The following is a 16,228-nucleotide window of genomic DNA, read 5'->3' on the forward strand; positions in this document are numbered from 1 at the left end:
CTGATCCTTAGGCAGCTAGTTCACTTGATGCCAGACCTGGATTCCGACACCATACTATGTTAAATAATAAGTTATATTAAAAGTATGTCCAGGATGGAGGCGGCTGTCATGGGCAGGTTCTGTTTCATGCACTTGTGGCATTAGAATCTAGCTAAAAGCAAAAGCCTAGTCCAATCCAAACTCAGCTGAAAGCCTCCCACTGATACCATTTGAATTAAGCAAATACAATTTGAATAAGATCACAAAGGTTAGGCACTGCAAAGCAGCAAACACCAGAATATTTTAGAAAGATGATTTTAATTTTTCAGAAGAAACAGGTTTTCTGAAATACAGAAACAGAACATTAAGACTAAGTAAGATTTTTACTTTCATAGAAAACTCGGAAAGAGTATCTGCTCAAATATGTACCTCCACATTCCGCTGCATGTTGCTGTAACAAATTTATTAGTCATAGCTCTTGTTATGGACAGATGGTTCCTACAGAAAAAATATAGAAAAATAATTTGGATTCAACTCTCGAACACCTGCAACTTTACATATGCAAAAAAATAAATCCAACTAGTCATAGAAAAGTGGCTGGTAAGGATGGAGAATAGGGCTGTGCATCTCAATAGCCATGACTCTATACATTCCAGACTTAAGAAATGAGCATTTTTCCTCAGCCTCATAAAAATAGTTTGTCAATGAAAAATACCAATATGTAATACATCTAATACAATTTATACTTGAATTTAAAAATCTCAGATTATGGAATAATAAGCTAAAATCAAATGTACTGCTTTTTCAAATGTTCTTGCATATAACAATACTCTCTGTGTATACAGTGTGCATGCATGTACGTGTATACACGCACAGAAAGAGGTGTATAGAGATTTGCAGAAAAATTCTACAGGATTATCTGATTTCATTGCAGACCACAGCATACAGACTTCCTGGGATCCTTCTAACACAGGCTGCTCTAAAAAACAATAATGTTGACTGGTATAACCCCATATCTACAACAGATCTTTTGCTATTATGAATTTAATAAATTTATTTTTCCAATCTAGATTTCATTTTTCTAAGAAGTAAGTGCTGCTTTGGTAAGATTCTGTACTGTCATGACCAAATAACTGTGAACATATTGGGTAAAGCCTTGAAAGTATGAATTAATTTTGATGATTAGTAAGTAATAAAGATATGAACAAGTTTTAAGCAGCAACAGATTTAAAATGACTATGTTCTGACTTATTTTCTTCACCAACAAGCATCTTGAGCAAGAAACTAAAATGAAGAGATTAAATTTTTCTGCCTGCCATCACTGTGACATTTTAAGCCACCAAAGTCACAGCTGGCACTGAAAGAACAGTGGCATCAGCAGAGACCTCCATCCTTGCAGGGCATAAATTGCATTGTGACACCCTGCCAACATTGCCTTGGAAAGGCCTGTGATCTGCGGTGTCTGGTGTATGATGCTTTCGTCGGGTCTTTTCTGAATGTGTCGGATTCTCTGTGGTCCTTGTAGTTGTGGACTGCTCTTGATTTTTCATAGCTCCTTTATTTTTAGATCTGAAGCTGTTATGCTGCTGTCTTCTGTGTTCAGACCTGGAACCACTCTTTATATTATTTTGATCTGCCTCGTTACTGGCACCTTGTGACTTAAGAGATCCATTAAGCCGGATGTTTTGGTGCTGTGGATTGAATCTTCGTCTCTGGCTAGAAGGCCCATTCTACTCAGAAAGAAATTGGATAACTGTTAGGTTATCTGAATCCTTCCAACAGGACATGAAATACAGCAATCAGAATTAACAAAAATAGCAGAATAAAATTTTCAGTGTAACTAGGAGAGGGAAAACACTATACAGGTTTGATTGTTGCAGGAGCTCTCTATTTATAACACTTAAAAACTGAACTATGAGTAACATGCTACATCTGAGTAGCCTGGAAATAGAGATGGCAGGTTCACCACTGATGCCAAATTAAAATCTGCCATGATTCAAGAGAATACAGAAGAGGGGATGAAATACTAGACATCTCAACAGCAGCAGTTAAGAAGCACTGAAGAATGTGATACTGACCGATTTTTTCCAAAATCATGAAAATACTTTTCCTAGTAAAGTATTATGTAAATACTACAGTGAGACTGCGGGAGGAACAGAAATTCACACATAAGTTAAAAGTTAAGAATCCACATGGCAGGAGAGATGTCCATTGTGATATCTTGCTCAGAGGAAGTTTTGATCCTTAGTGGGAAGAGGCTGAATTGCTTTATTTGCATGACTGCCAGGGCAGGTGATTCCATACATGCACTGACATTACGTAAATGCTCCTATGTTTTCCTTCAGGCACATACTTGAGCCTAAAAGCTCCTACTGGGACAAAACTCAGACCAACTTCAGTGGCAACTTTAAGCACAACTGTACAAGGACATTCTAAGGTGCTCTTATAATGAAATAGCTAGCAATATAGCACAAGCTATATTATACAGCTTCCGAAATAATATGCTTTTAAACCTGTCAGGATACCATTTTCAAAGTCTATCTAATAATCATGCTTCAACTGATCATTTGTTAAGGATCAGGAATAAATGTTTCTCTATGATCGCATATAGGGCAATTAACTATTATGAAGGTTTTTCTTTTTCAGCCTATTAACTGCCACTAGTCACTTTTGAACATCAGACAGCGGTCTTTGCTGGTATGGCATTTCTGGTATTTCCACCTTGGGTGTTCACATTTCCTTGAAAATGAAGCTAGAAAAAATGTATTTGCATGTTTTCAAAAATTATTGATTAAATATATGGACTGCAAACCAGTATTTCATTTTGTATTAACAACTTGCAATGCTGCATATTTTTCTGAAATTTTTGAAATAATTCAGTTTAGTTCATAACTGGTTTCTTACCTGCTTATTTGTCAGGATTCCTTGGGAAAAAGATTCTGTAGGATTGGAAGAAAGATGACTTTGTACTTTAGTGCTGGCTGTTTTGTTATCAGAGTTCTTGGCGTTACTAGAGGACTTCCGAGTAGGCGTATTTTGCTTGCCAGTTGTTGCATGCGAGGTCATTGAAGACAGCACTGAACTACATGGTGTTCTTGAGGAATAGTTGTTCTTTGGGTGAGAAACTATAAAAAAAAAGTATTGTGTTATCGGTTAAATGATTAACATCTAAACATAAGGCTGTATTCTTACCCTGCTTACAGTTAATTTTGGTAGCATCATTCTAGCCTTACTTTAGATAATGAAGTAAGGTAGATAACGAGGGTTGGAATTAGGCCATAGGATTTTAATTCTCTGAAACTGCCTCATCATGAAGCACTTCTGGAAACAAAAGAGCCAATGTGGTGGAACTGTGCTAAAGCTAGAAGGAGCCTGTCAGAAGGCTAGGGTTTGGTCATGCAAGAAAACTTTTCAAAATTCCTGGCACCTCTTGGTTTGCTTGTGAACTTTTAACCAGTTGAGTTGAACGCATGTGCTGCCAGGACTGCCCCACACACTGCTCTCCTATCCATATTGCTCCTAACAAGAGTCTTCAGGCAACAAAGGAAGAAACACAGGAAGGAAGGAAGCGGTCTGCCAGTAACCCTCTCGACTGCTTGAGGTCAAAGGAAGTTGTGCCTGCAGACAGCACACACTAAATTAGATTCCAAATTATTCTTTGATTATGGAAGCCTGAAGAGGCTGACATTTGCTGTCTATTATATGTACTAGCTACAATACAGGTAATAGCCATGAAAGCTTGCTTAGTACCTCTAAATATTTTTTAAGAAGGAAAAAAAAAAAAGTCTAGTGCCTATTGCTCATTTCTCTCTAAGGAGATGATTAACAAAGGTTCTTCTGTACTGTGGATACCTATAAAGACTGAAACTTAATGCAATGCACTAATCCACTTCATGTAGATCACGGCAGTCAGCACCATCAGGAACCACTGTTGCTCATCTCATTCCTGCTCCCTACTTCTTAGTATTTTGAGACTGGCTGATTTCTTAACCACTTCCATGTCCGGATGTGAAGTGCACCAAAGCAAGCCTTGATTCCTACCTCTTTGCATTTCCACAAGCTCTTCAAGCAGCCTGCTTCTGTGCAATGGCCCCTAAGCAGTCTCAAAGAGCACTCTGAGGCTATTGAAGTAAAGTTCATGATCTTAAGTTGCTGTTCTGATTTTCCTGATTATGGAATTTTCCTGTTTCCTTCTGCTACAGATGATAAACCAGAGGCTCACTTCAGTGAGACACCTAAGAGGTGTCTTCTAAGAGGTACTTCTATTTTTCCACTTGTAGTACAGAGAAAGAAAATGTGGAATAATTTTACCAACTGAGCATCATCTGTTAGGTTTTTTTGAGGCTCTTATTCACTTAGGCCAACATCAGCTATTTCTCCCACTAGATGTCCTCTTCAGAAAAACAATACAATGACCTGCACAATGAACTTAATTTTCTGTTCTAAGTTCAGTGAATTCCAAATTCTACTGCTGTCACTGGCTGAATTTGGCTGTCACTGAATTCTGCTGTGCTCTCTTGCCTAAAACAGACTGCTGCACATGGAAGCCTATATAAAAATTCAGGTGCTTGTCATAAAAGTGTATTTTTAACAAAAGAGATGTACAAGGAAGTGGTACAACCCACCATCGGGCATTCTGGATATATGTCAGTCCAATTATTTTTTTTTCCTTCCTGTCCTTCATTATGAGTGTATGTTACCCACCCTCTTCTCATGCTAGAACATGCCTTCCTTCACACAGGCTTTGTGGTTTTGGTTATTGCTTTGTTAAAGCCCTCAACAGTGGCTGTTCTTAGCTATAGGCCTTGTATAATCTGTTTGAGGGGTAGTTGCAGCTCCTAGCAGAGTTATGGGCCTCATTGTGAGATGCTCCAAACAGAAACATCTTTTGCACTGAAAAGCTCTTATCAAAGACATGCCAACAGCATGAGTTGCTTATCTAAGGTCGCTGAGAGCAGATTAGAGCTAAATTCTTCAGACAGCCAATGCACGATCAGTCAATTGTAAGATGGCATTGCTTCCTCGCTAGTAGGTGTTCTTTTGACTTTACTGACCTGATTTCAACAGGTCTGCATCAAACTATGCTTAAGCAATGCTTTACTGAAATGAGGTATAAATAACTTGCAGAATTAACTGTAGCTGGAAGTTATTTAGGAAAGTAGTTCAATGAGTTTAAAAAAGTAGTCTATGGTTGTATCAATAACAGCTGTAGTTATATTAGGATAATCTTTACAGAATTTTCAATCTCTTAAGCTTCTGGGTATGAGATAGGGTCTATGAGGTGACTGTGAACAATTAGATGCATTACTGGGAAGCTTATGCCTTCCTTTGAAACATCCTGGGTTGGTTTCAACAAGAGACAGGATACGGGGTTAGATGGATCTTTAAAGTGTTCTGCAAAAGCAATTCCTACAGTCTAATGAATTAAACTGGTTATGCCTCAAAGGAGTCAGTTCTTTAGCTGTGTCAGAAGATTGTACTGGTAGACTGTGTGACATTTTTGCTATTTCTAGTAACTCCTTGAAAACACTAATTATGTTTCTTCCTGAAATTGTTTTCATTCTACCAAGATGCACTAGTTCAGTATTGTTTTAACAGTTTTTCTCCTGAGTGATGGTACTGATGGGATATCATGGGACAGGGTAACATCTGGGAGACAGCATTATAGCATTTACTTTTTTTTTTTTCCTTTTTAAAAAAAAAGGCATGACAGAGAAAATAGGCTATCTCATGTTTTGCAACAGGGACATGATATTTGGAGCAGAAAATGATTCCGAATTTCTGTGCTGGTTTTGTCTGGGATGGAGTTAGGTTTTTTTCAGAGCAGACAGTATGAGGCTATATTTTGGATTTGTGCTGAAAACACTGTTGATAATACAGGGATGTTTTCATTATTGCTGAGCAGGGCTTACACAGAGTCAAGGCCTTTTCTGCTCCTCACACCATCCCACCAGTGAGTAGGCTGGGGGTGCACAAGAAGCTGGGAGGGGACACAGCTGGGGCAGCTGACCTCAACTGACCAAAGGGATATCCCACACCATATAATGTCATGCTCAGCATATAAAGCTGGGGGAAGAAGGGAGGTGAACACATTCGGAGTGATGTTGTTTTGTCTTTCCAAGTAACTTCTACGCGTGATGGAGCCCTGCTTTCCTGGAGATGGCTGAACACCTGCCAACGGGAAGTGGTGAATGAATTCTTTGTTTTGCTTCGCTTGCATGTGCAACTTCTGCTTTACCTGTTAAACTGTCTTTATCTCAACCCGAGTTTTCTCACTTTTACTCTTCTGATTCTCTCCCCCATCCCAGTGTGGTGGGAGTGAGTGAGCAGCTGTGTGATGCTCAGTTTCCAGCTGGGGTTAAACCACGACAATTTCTAAGCAGAAGGGCAGACGATTTGGAAACACGAACATTTGGGACTATCTTCAGCTCTTGAAAAAAACAGTGAATACTGTTATAAAGCTGGGGAGTTACTTCCTAGCAGGAGAGATCTGAATTGGTCACATAACATTACAGTCACACAGAGAAGCTTCTGATTTACTAGTTATTCATAAATTACTGAATTTGAGTGTTCCTTAGAGCTGACTTTTATTTCCATCCTGTTTAGATGGAAAACTTCAACTGATCTGAGTAATATCTGAAAATCTGTGACAAAGAGGGCACTGTGCACATGCAGATGGACTGTGCAGCACATGTACAGCAATTATAATGTGTTGCATACTATAAAGTTGACTTGTGCATTTTCAGCAAGCCTGCTGCATCCAGATATATCATTCATGTCAGCCTTGCTGTGCACACACACATACTGGCAGTACACATGTCATTATTTCTGCCAGCATTTCCTGAACAGGTATAACTTTGGCATGAGAAATCACCAGCACTTACTTTCTCCACAGAGCTGAATTTGGGTCTTCAGCTGTTCTGTATCACAAGAAAATCGGGCAGACCTGCCCAGCTCTTCATCGTATTTCCGTTCACTCACAAAGTGCTGCAAAAATACAGAGAAGTTAACAGTGATTTGCATTCTGAGCAAAAGACTATATATGGATGGTACAGAAACCAATCAATACTTATCTTAAGTTCACTTTAAGGCTCAGCAAACTCTTGACCCTGCCCTGTACACAGGATCTCTATACAGAACCAACTATTTTCCCATCCTTACCAAATTACATGTCTCTCAGCCCAGCGATGGGTGGGTAACTCCCGCACTTGGGAAGTGTGTCATTTCATCGGAGTATATACGTTTGATCGCTGAACCTGAAGCTATTGGATCTACTTGTTAGCCGAGTCTGATAAATGATACACAAACAGCAAAACTCCCCACTACTCCATATATGAGGGGATAGCTTACGCTTCTCTGATGGTGACTGTACACTGCTCAGAGATGCTATAATGCTTTAAGAAGGTATGCTTTTCTCATGGAAAGCTAGTTACCCTTTGGCCCATAGAAGGAATGAACAGCCTGGGCCTGTTAACATGACAACTCTTTCTTAGCACTTATGCAGATAGCTAAAATACCCAAGCAGAAGCAAATGCCTGACCTTGATTTCAGCCCTGAGTTCAGACAGTTGTGCTTCAGCCATCTGACTGGCTAGGTCCGTCAGTCTCTTCAGCTCCTCAGCTTTTTTCTGCCGAGCAGTCAGGATTTCCACTGCCAAATACCAATAGTCCATAATTAATGCTAGGAAGATAAATTGCTCTGTAATTCATTACTCTTTGGGCTTTAACACGGTACATCACATGTGAGACAAACACACACATCTCGGACCCCCGACTTCAACTGGACTTCCAATATGCTGCTTGCACTGATTAAGTCAATCAGTGTATTTAACTGAACTGCCCGATGTTGAAAAAGATCTGGAAATGGTATAGCTGTCATAAAATCAAAGTTAAACCAATCTTTCAACATTTAGACAAACAGGGGCATACACATGTTGTTTTGAGTGTTCCAGTCCTTTAAGCACAAAATCAGGGAGCCTTCCATGAAGACATGGAAAGAAGCATTACATTGAGTCACCAGCCTGTTTCTGAAGACATGCTATATTTTATTTACACAGGGGCATTTCAGTTTCTCTGAAAAAAATCTTTTCACATATATTTATGTTAAAATCACTGGCATTGCAATTTTACTTTTAAGTACAGAATATACACAATTACTAGTTCTACAGCAAAGCAGTATTACAAAGGTCAACAGTCTTTACGAAAAAAATACTAAATATTCACTACTTCCCATCTTGTATATTTTATATAAGGAAGGGGTGAATAGTTACGTTCTTATAGGAAAAGATTAACCATGAACCACAAAACCACGGTCCACTTACATGCAAGATAGTATGACATTACAATTTTGGTGGAAAATTAAATATATGCAAACTCTATTACCTACATGGTGACTCAATGTAAAAGCAACAACTGACTAATTGGCTGGTGGGATCAGCACTTATGGCAGAGAGGAAAGATAGTATCTCAATGTAAAATAGTAACAACCATAGTCCTTTGTCCTTATAGCTACAGTCAGGGTGAGTGGTAGTTGTTGTAAACTATCCTAAGGCCACAGATTCCATTACAGCTGTGGAGAGTTTGGCTGCTTTGCCTTCTTTTGCAACAAATTTCCAGAGCAGACTTGTCGAGTCACCTAACCAGCTCCTACTTTGTAATGCCATTTTTTAGGTGAGAATTAATGATATTTCACAGAGAGTTTGTTTCTCAACCCATTATCATTTATTTAATCAGATGCTACCTTCTTTTGAAAGTATCATAGAATTGTTTGGGTTGGAAGGGACGTTTAAAGGTCGTCTAGTCCAATGCAATGAGCAGAGACATCTTCAACTAGAGCAGGTTGCTCAGAGCCCCGTCCAACCTGACCTTGAATACTTCCAGGGATGGGGCATCTACCACCTCTCTGGGCAACCTGTGCCAGGGTTTCACCAAGTACACCATGGTACAGCAGGGGCAGGGAGACAGAGCTGTGACCATACAGCTGTGTGGGAGCAACCAAACCATACGATAAGGGAGTGGGTGTCACACAGGGCAGGGAAGGCAAAGGGTGGCTACAGTTCTTTTAGCCTTGTTGGTACATCTGTGCCTACATTATTACTTATGCTAAGAACAGGTGTGTATCTATCTAGTTGACCTGTTAATTTCATTTTTGTGCAATACGGTCTGCAAATCTGAGAAACTTTTATCAGATTAAATAAACAGTTTACTAGCTGTTTTTCTTTGTCCAATAGTTCTGTTTTATTGCTTATTCTAGGTAATGCTAACATTGTTTCTCCCCAAGGTCAGCATCCCCTTTAGCTGAAGTGACTGCCCAGACCACAAGATTTCATCTCATACTGGCACTTATCTCCACACGACATGCCAGCCAAATACCCGTTTTTACAAAAACCTTATTTGGAAATTTTCCCAGTATTGACAGTAAGAGTAAGATTACCCACTGTAAAATAGTCCTCCAGTGCAGCAGAGAGATGTGAAAATAAATAATAATGTAAATCTTGGTTAGCATGTTACAGTCCTATAACAACTTTCTGCCTAAAGTTCTGAAGGCACTTTACAAGCCTACAACAGCCTTGAGAGACAGCAGAAATTACACTGTTAAAAAACAGCTACAGGGGCCATCCGGTGTCATATGTGGAGGTGGCATGGAAGCAGGGCAATAGAACCTGCCATGTGCAAATGCAGCACTTTGCATGCCTGTACATAAGAATCAGGTTTACTTTCCACAAAAATTACTACTATACCTGCCAAAGATTAACAAAGGGGCTCTATGACAACCATCAGCCTGCGGCGGTGGATTTCCAAAATGTGTTTTTGTTTGTGCAGTTAGGGCTTAGATCCATGTCTGCTGATATCAATGGGAATTTTACCATTGGTTTTCCTGGGAGTGAGTGCATGCCCTGTAGCTGATTATGGCTACCAGTCAATGCCAGTAACCAAAAAGCTGCTGATATGTTTCCATCCACAGCTCCTCCCCAGAATAACACAGAACTCCATATTCACATCTATTTCATGTTAGTACTAGAAAAGTTAGCATAGAAAGTTCCAAACACAACTAATGCAAATCTTTGGTGTGACAACTTATACCTTTTAGTTTCCACATATATACAACTGCAATGTTGTTGTTGCTGCAATATAGCAATGGAGGATTTAATTTTTTTTTTCAATAAACATTTAACAAGTCTACATTTGTGAACCAAGTGAGAGCTCTAAATGCAAATGAAGCATTCAAGAATATTACATATATTTGTGACCCTCCTTGGAAGGTCCTTAAATTCACAAATCAAGAAAAGCATTGTATCCATACACAGCAGTGATATTTTCACCTGCCAGGCAAAGTATCGTTCTAACACCACTTTGGTTATTCTTCAGTTTCTTGCTTAGCACTCTCTATTGAAGCACATCCCCTTGATTACTGGGACATAAATACCATATCTCAGATGGGGTACAAGACAGATATTGTGGTATCCTAATACATGGTTCAGCTTGCCTTTTTATCCCAAACCAGAATATATATACTTTACCCATGCAAAAAACAGAGACAACATGAAAGTCTGGAATCAGATCAATTCCCACAGATTATTAAGAAAACAGATTCCAGTAAACAGCCGGTTTTTAATTTTTTTATTGTTCTAATTCATAAGCTTGATTGCTATCCCTTAAAGCTATGCAAGGCCACACAATAACCTATGCCCCTAGTAATTTCCAGTATTTTAAGTCATATATTTAATATAAGCAAGCAAACAGTGATTAAAAAATGGAAATCAAGTAATCAACACACCACAGAAATTAAAAAAAAAAAAAAAAAGACTGGTCAAAAAGCTCTGATAAGTAAGCAGAAGGAATAAATAATTTAAATCTAACTTCATATGAACTTTTGATTTACCTTATTTTGATGCACGATCCTTATAGATAGAAAATATACAGAAACTATCCTGGAACAAAGAGTTATTTGATTGTATAGATATGCAATGAAAGATGCTGGAATGCTGCTAACCAAATTTATGTACTGCATAATTTTCTGCCAAACAAAACAAATGTTTCCATGACTATTCCAAAAGTTCTCTGCATATTTTTCTTACTTACTGGCTTCTTCTTTAACTTTATCAATTTCTGCCATTAATGACACTTCTTTGTCTACAATGCTAAAAAAGGAAAAAAAGAAAGAAAAAATTCACAATTTAATCCATGCTAGAACTCCATCAAAACCAAAAGTTATAAATATACAAAGACTTCAGACCTTAGTTATGGGCAGTTTTGAAATTAGTAAGACTTAAAGAATGGAAGCTGAAGAAACAGCCAGGCAAACTGACTACAAAAAAATAGTGATAATCAGTGTATGCTGATTTACACAAACATCTCACTGGCCTGTCCATGTGTCTGCACAGATGTGGAAGTCACAGTGATTTACCTCTTTCAGCACTGCCTGAGCACAACAGTTCTCAAATGACTAAACAGTCTCTTTTCTAATTAAGCCAGATACACCATTGCTGCTACCCAGGTTAATACAGCTTAGCAGTCAGTGCAATATTAAGAACAAAACAGAATTAAAGCTGTGTGGAAAGAGGTCCTTCTCTTCCTTAAGTAAAGATATTTCTGCAAAATATGTCAAGGTAAACAAGAAAATGGTTTATGACATAAATAAGCATTAATGTATCTCCATAATAGAGGTCAGCTTCCTTGCTCCCCATTCTCTCCAGGACTGGGAAGGTGTGGTTCCACTTCTACCTGGCTTCCCAAAGGTCTTGTGAGCCTCTCCCTTCACAAATCTCCAGGCGCAATCCCTGACAGTTCTTTTAAGCTGTCAAAGTGCAAACTGATCAGGTGAGTCTACTGAGAGCTGACAGTGGGTCTGGTAAATCGTTCACATCATCAACTCAGCAACATTGCTCAGTGAAATAACACCACTGCAGAATACTCCGCAGTGGATAGTGCTCTGGTGTGCCACTCCATTAGTGTGTCACTGAATTATTCTTAGTCACATTTAATAAAGATCCCCAATGTTTATGTTTGCATAAGTAAGTAAACTCAAGCAGCTGGGGAGAAATCACAAAAAGTAGGTCAAACACCAGGAGTAAATCCAGGCATGCACTCAAGAGAAGAATGGAGTTCTCAACCCTTTCAGTAAAATCATCCTTAAATGTAGGCCTTTGTACCTAGTAAAGACACTGAGTTATATGTGAACTAGCTTCCATTAGAAGGAAGACATTATAGAAAACTCAACAACAAAACATTTGTCTAGAATGCCCTTAGCAAGAAAGGAAAGATCCCACAGAGTTCAGTGGGCAGCAAAGACAGAAGCGTTACAGAAGAGAGAAGGACTGGCGGGTTGTCAACTAGAACAGGGAAAAATGAGGGAGTGGGCAGCGTGGGGAACACATGGCAGATATACAGCTGACTCAACCAGGAATTTACCAGCTAGAATGTGTTCAAGTGCCATGCAGCCCTCCTTGAAATCATGCCATGAATTAACCGAGCACATACAGGAGGTTTGCAGAGTCCGACCCTCAGGTTTTACCAATCAACCATGCCACCTTCAGAGGAAGAGAGGCTACTACCTCCACACTGCCTCCCTATAGCCAAGAGGGACAGAGGCAGGTTGGCTGACGGCAAAGGATGTAGCAAGACAATAAAATTGCAGCGTAACACATTTTTCTGTTTCACACAAATAAACAAGACTAAAAATATTGTTTTGGCCTGCCAGATCAATTTAGTGTGACCTATACACCAGAGGAAATAGAACGGCAGGGTTTTTTACAGTAGAGCAAATTAGCTAAGAGGCATACTCTTACAATGAAAGGACACACTTGTTCCAGTTGGCCCTCAATATTCTCCAGGCATAAGCATTGAGCTTGGACTCCAAATAGGCAGGTGATGATTCCAGCTTGCTAATCTAAATAGTGATAGTTTTTCAGAATTAATCTATTTTCAATTAGCTTTTGTATCTACATGGTATAATAAACTTCCTTGGCTTTCACAGCAGGCAGGTGAAGTAAGTCTTGTAAGTTCTCATTTGTTCCTACCCTCCACAAAAAAAGATATTTTAACGGCCTTTAGTATTTTTGCCTAAATTTAAAACGTCTGCACATTTTTGCTTTTCTGTCTCTGTTACAAAAGTGCCTTGCTAGTGTACTACACAGGTTATATAAACATAAACTTTTGGCTGGAAAAAATGTTCAAGCAAGAAGCTCACAACAGCAGAGCTCATCAGAACTGTGTTTTGGCCCGGTTCATTCCATGACTGTCTTCTCATTGCTCCAACAACAGATACTTGCTAAACTGCTTGGCCCCTAACATTTTATTTTGATGCCAAATAAAAACACTTTTAATACCAGAATGAGAACAAGGCCAGAGCAGCCTTATATTTTGTCATATTTTATAGTCAGATCTCATCTGTTACTAGACAGTTTTCTACTCCTAATGTTTTAGTGTGGTCTCTGATGAACATTTCGGGAAAGCATTTGGATGTTGTAATAGTAGAGGCCAGGACTCTGATGAATTTGATGGAGAGCAACCACCTGAGTACTTCCCTTGTATCTACAAACTAACATTAGGAAAACAAAAGAATAAAACAGGAGAAAAAGTGTTTGGTGCCTTTGTCAATATGAGACTAGTTAATGTGACAAACTAAGTTTCTTTAACAGACAGATCTTCACAGGGTTGCCCTTCCCTGAAGACAATGCAGCTGTACTAACTTATACCAGCTGAGGAGATGGACCCTCTCTCCCAAGAAAGGTAAAGGAACATACTAATTCTCATCTGAAAGCGTACAGCCACATTTCTCAGCTTGGAAATCATGAACTACCAAATGTCATGGAGTAATGGGGGAAGATAATGTTTCTTTAGAAATGTTATATGCCAACCAGTGATAGGAAATGCTACATTTCTTTAGTTTGTATTAGGGTCAATTATTAAGGAAATGGAATAGGAATCAGTTTGATCCCTTTAGAGCACTTCAGTGCAAAACTGACCAACTCCTCCTCCATCAAGAACTTGGCAAAGTTATAAACAAATTAAAATGACAAGAGAGAAAGCTTGAAATCTGGATTGGAAAAAAAAAGATGAAGGACAAAACAAACAAAAAGAAAACTAAATGCTAACATATATAGAAGGAGAAAGGACAAGGGCACCATGGAAAAATCAATGGATCAAATCTTGTCTCTTGTTCCTGCTAAGATCCCACTGTTTTTTAAGAAGCTCACAGTGCCACTTAAGCTGAACAGCTGCTTAAATCGTGAGAAGTTTAATGGGTTTTAATTATTTTCTGGAATAATGCCCTCCTCAGACTCAGGAGGATGACCATGATCAGACCACAGGGCTAGCATTACTGAGAACTGCTCAAAGCTCAACTCAGCAATGCCTCCTGGGAATACATTTTCTTTCAATGCTTCTTAGTGTCCACTTCTTAGCAAAAGGTGTATCAAGCCGGTACACTCTAGTGCACAGACTGCAGCCACTGGTGTGCTGTGGAGAACTGGATACTGGGTGCCATAGGAACCTTCCACACACTCATCTATCATCAGATTTGGGCTCTAGCAGAGCAAGGCACAGAACGCATTTCAGGTCTAAAGACACCTCAGGGAAAACATTCTGGTAATTCCTTCCCCTCTAGTTATGCTATTTCTCTTGGGTCTTCTATACGTGTTAGGAACCATGGTTAAAATCATGAACATGCTGCTTTAGATGAGGTTCTGGAGAGGTCAATTTTTTCTGATTACTCCCAGCACTAACATTCAACCAGGCTTCAGCCATCCCTTCTCTCTCCCTCCAACATCAGCACTTGAGTACATTCCATATACCATTTGAAACTCCTGTGACAAACACACAACTCAACACCACCACTTCCCCCTCTGAATGTTCCTGAACCTATGCCCTAATCATCAGGTGTTCAGTTTTTTATGATGCATTTATAATACTCACTTGAGCAAATAGTGGGACTCAAATCCCCTCTCCCATTGACCAGGCTCAAGGACAGATCTGAATCAAGTGTCTTATACTCCATAACTGATGCTGGAGCCAAAACATACTAACACTACTACCTCTTTCTTTTCTGTATCCCTTGCCACAGCTCTCTTCTGAAAGGACCAATTCTGTTCTTCTCTTACCCCTCACTTTTTCAGGATCAGTGCCTGGGTACCAAACTCTAGCTATCAGCATCATATCGTTGTTCATCACAGGTGAATATCTGTAGTTGGGAGCACAGGATTCAGCACTGTTTGATTTTAATATCCAGACGAAATTTTGAGATGGAGTTCAGGAAGGAGACAATTTTGTTGAAGGAACAGAGCAAAGCAGAGGCTTAATGTAGAGGACATGCAAATGGAGCCAGGACACATCCATTGCTCATGCTGTAGGGATATGAGATGCAGCAGGACAGATAGCAGCTCTCTAGTATTCATTTTGCTGAACCAATTCTGAAGGCAAGAGCCTAAGTGTCCTATTCCTGGTTAAATGGACAGTACTCATGCCTTGGACTTACACAGGCTGGCAGAATTCACGCTAGTATACAATGGCAACAGAGCTACAGATGCCAAAGTGCAATGAGTTGCTGGCACGGCAATGATAAGAGTAAATTATTCTGACAGCTGCCTCATGTCACAGTTTCATACTCAGAACAAATTCTGAATTTGTTCTGACATTAGGGGAAACAAATTAATCTTCCTCTAGTTTACTGCATGAAATTTAGTGCTTGCACAGTGAAAAAGATAAGATATTTTCAGTCAGCTGCAATACCTCAAAATCCCACTTAAAATGATCAGTTATTAGCGCCTCTTCAGAAAAGCTGCTTCAGAATGCCAGGATGGCTGATTTACAGCTTTACTGATGAGAATGAGAAGGGTTCAAGATGACCAGAATCTTCTCTTTCCTTCTGCCTCTCCTAGGCATTATGATAAATCTATTGTGCCTGGAGAGATGGTGAAATAAAAAGACCAGGCTGACATGGAGGCAAACATGCTGACACAACTCACAAAGGTAAGCCACAGCTGCATGGCACAGAGGTTACTGTTAAAAGTGTAATTCAAATGAGTCCTTTCAAAACCCTGTTACACTCCCTAAAATGCCAATTTTCTCCTTGAGATGTTTAATAAGCTTCACTCTTTAAAACTTTGTGCATAGTTTGAGAATGAATGTTGTTTAGGAGACTGAGGAAGACAGAGTCAGCTGTGGCATTCTGAATGACTGCAGCAGGGCTCTTCATCTGCAAGGGGGAAAGTGCTATTTTTTCATGGGTATCCTCCAGGGTCCGGTTCAGC

The 16,228-nt window shown here is 39.4% G+C and overlaps 1 protein-coding gene across 3 annotated transcripts in view; it reads right to left on the reverse strand.

Annotated features, from left to right (window-relative positions):
- Nucleotides 1-280: 280 nt before the first annotated feature.
- The window catches only part of SPATS2L (spermatogenesis associated, serine-rich 2-like), a 33,422-nt gene continuing 17,474 nt past the window's right edge, over nt 281-16,228 (reverse strand). For all 3 annotated transcript variants that reach the window (XM_010285828.1, XM_010285830.1, XM_010285829.1), the window contains 5 exons: nt 11,061-11,119; nt 7,520-7,629; nt 6,864-6,966; nt 2,884-3,104; nt 281-1,709 (listed from right to left, as the gene is read on the reverse strand). In XM_010285828.1, the coding sequence (XP_010284130.1) occupies nt 1,311-1,709; nt 2,884-3,104; nt 6,864-6,966; nt 7,520-7,629; nt 11,061-11,119 (892 nt within the window). In that variant the 3' untranslated portion in view covers nt 281-1,310. The remainder of the gene's footprint in view (nt 1,710-2,883; nt 3,105-6,863; nt 6,967-7,519; nt 7,630-11,060; nt 11,120-16,228) is intronic.

This window comes from Phaethon lepturus, unplaced genomic scaffold (assembly GCF_000687285.1).
Source record: "Phaethon lepturus isolate BGI_N335 unplaced genomic scaffold, ASM68728v1 scaffold10994, whole genome shotgun sequence".
In the NCBI taxonomy this organism is placed as follows: Eukaryota; Metazoa; Chordata; class Aves; order Phaethontiformes; family Phaethontidae; genus Phaethon; species Phaethon lepturus.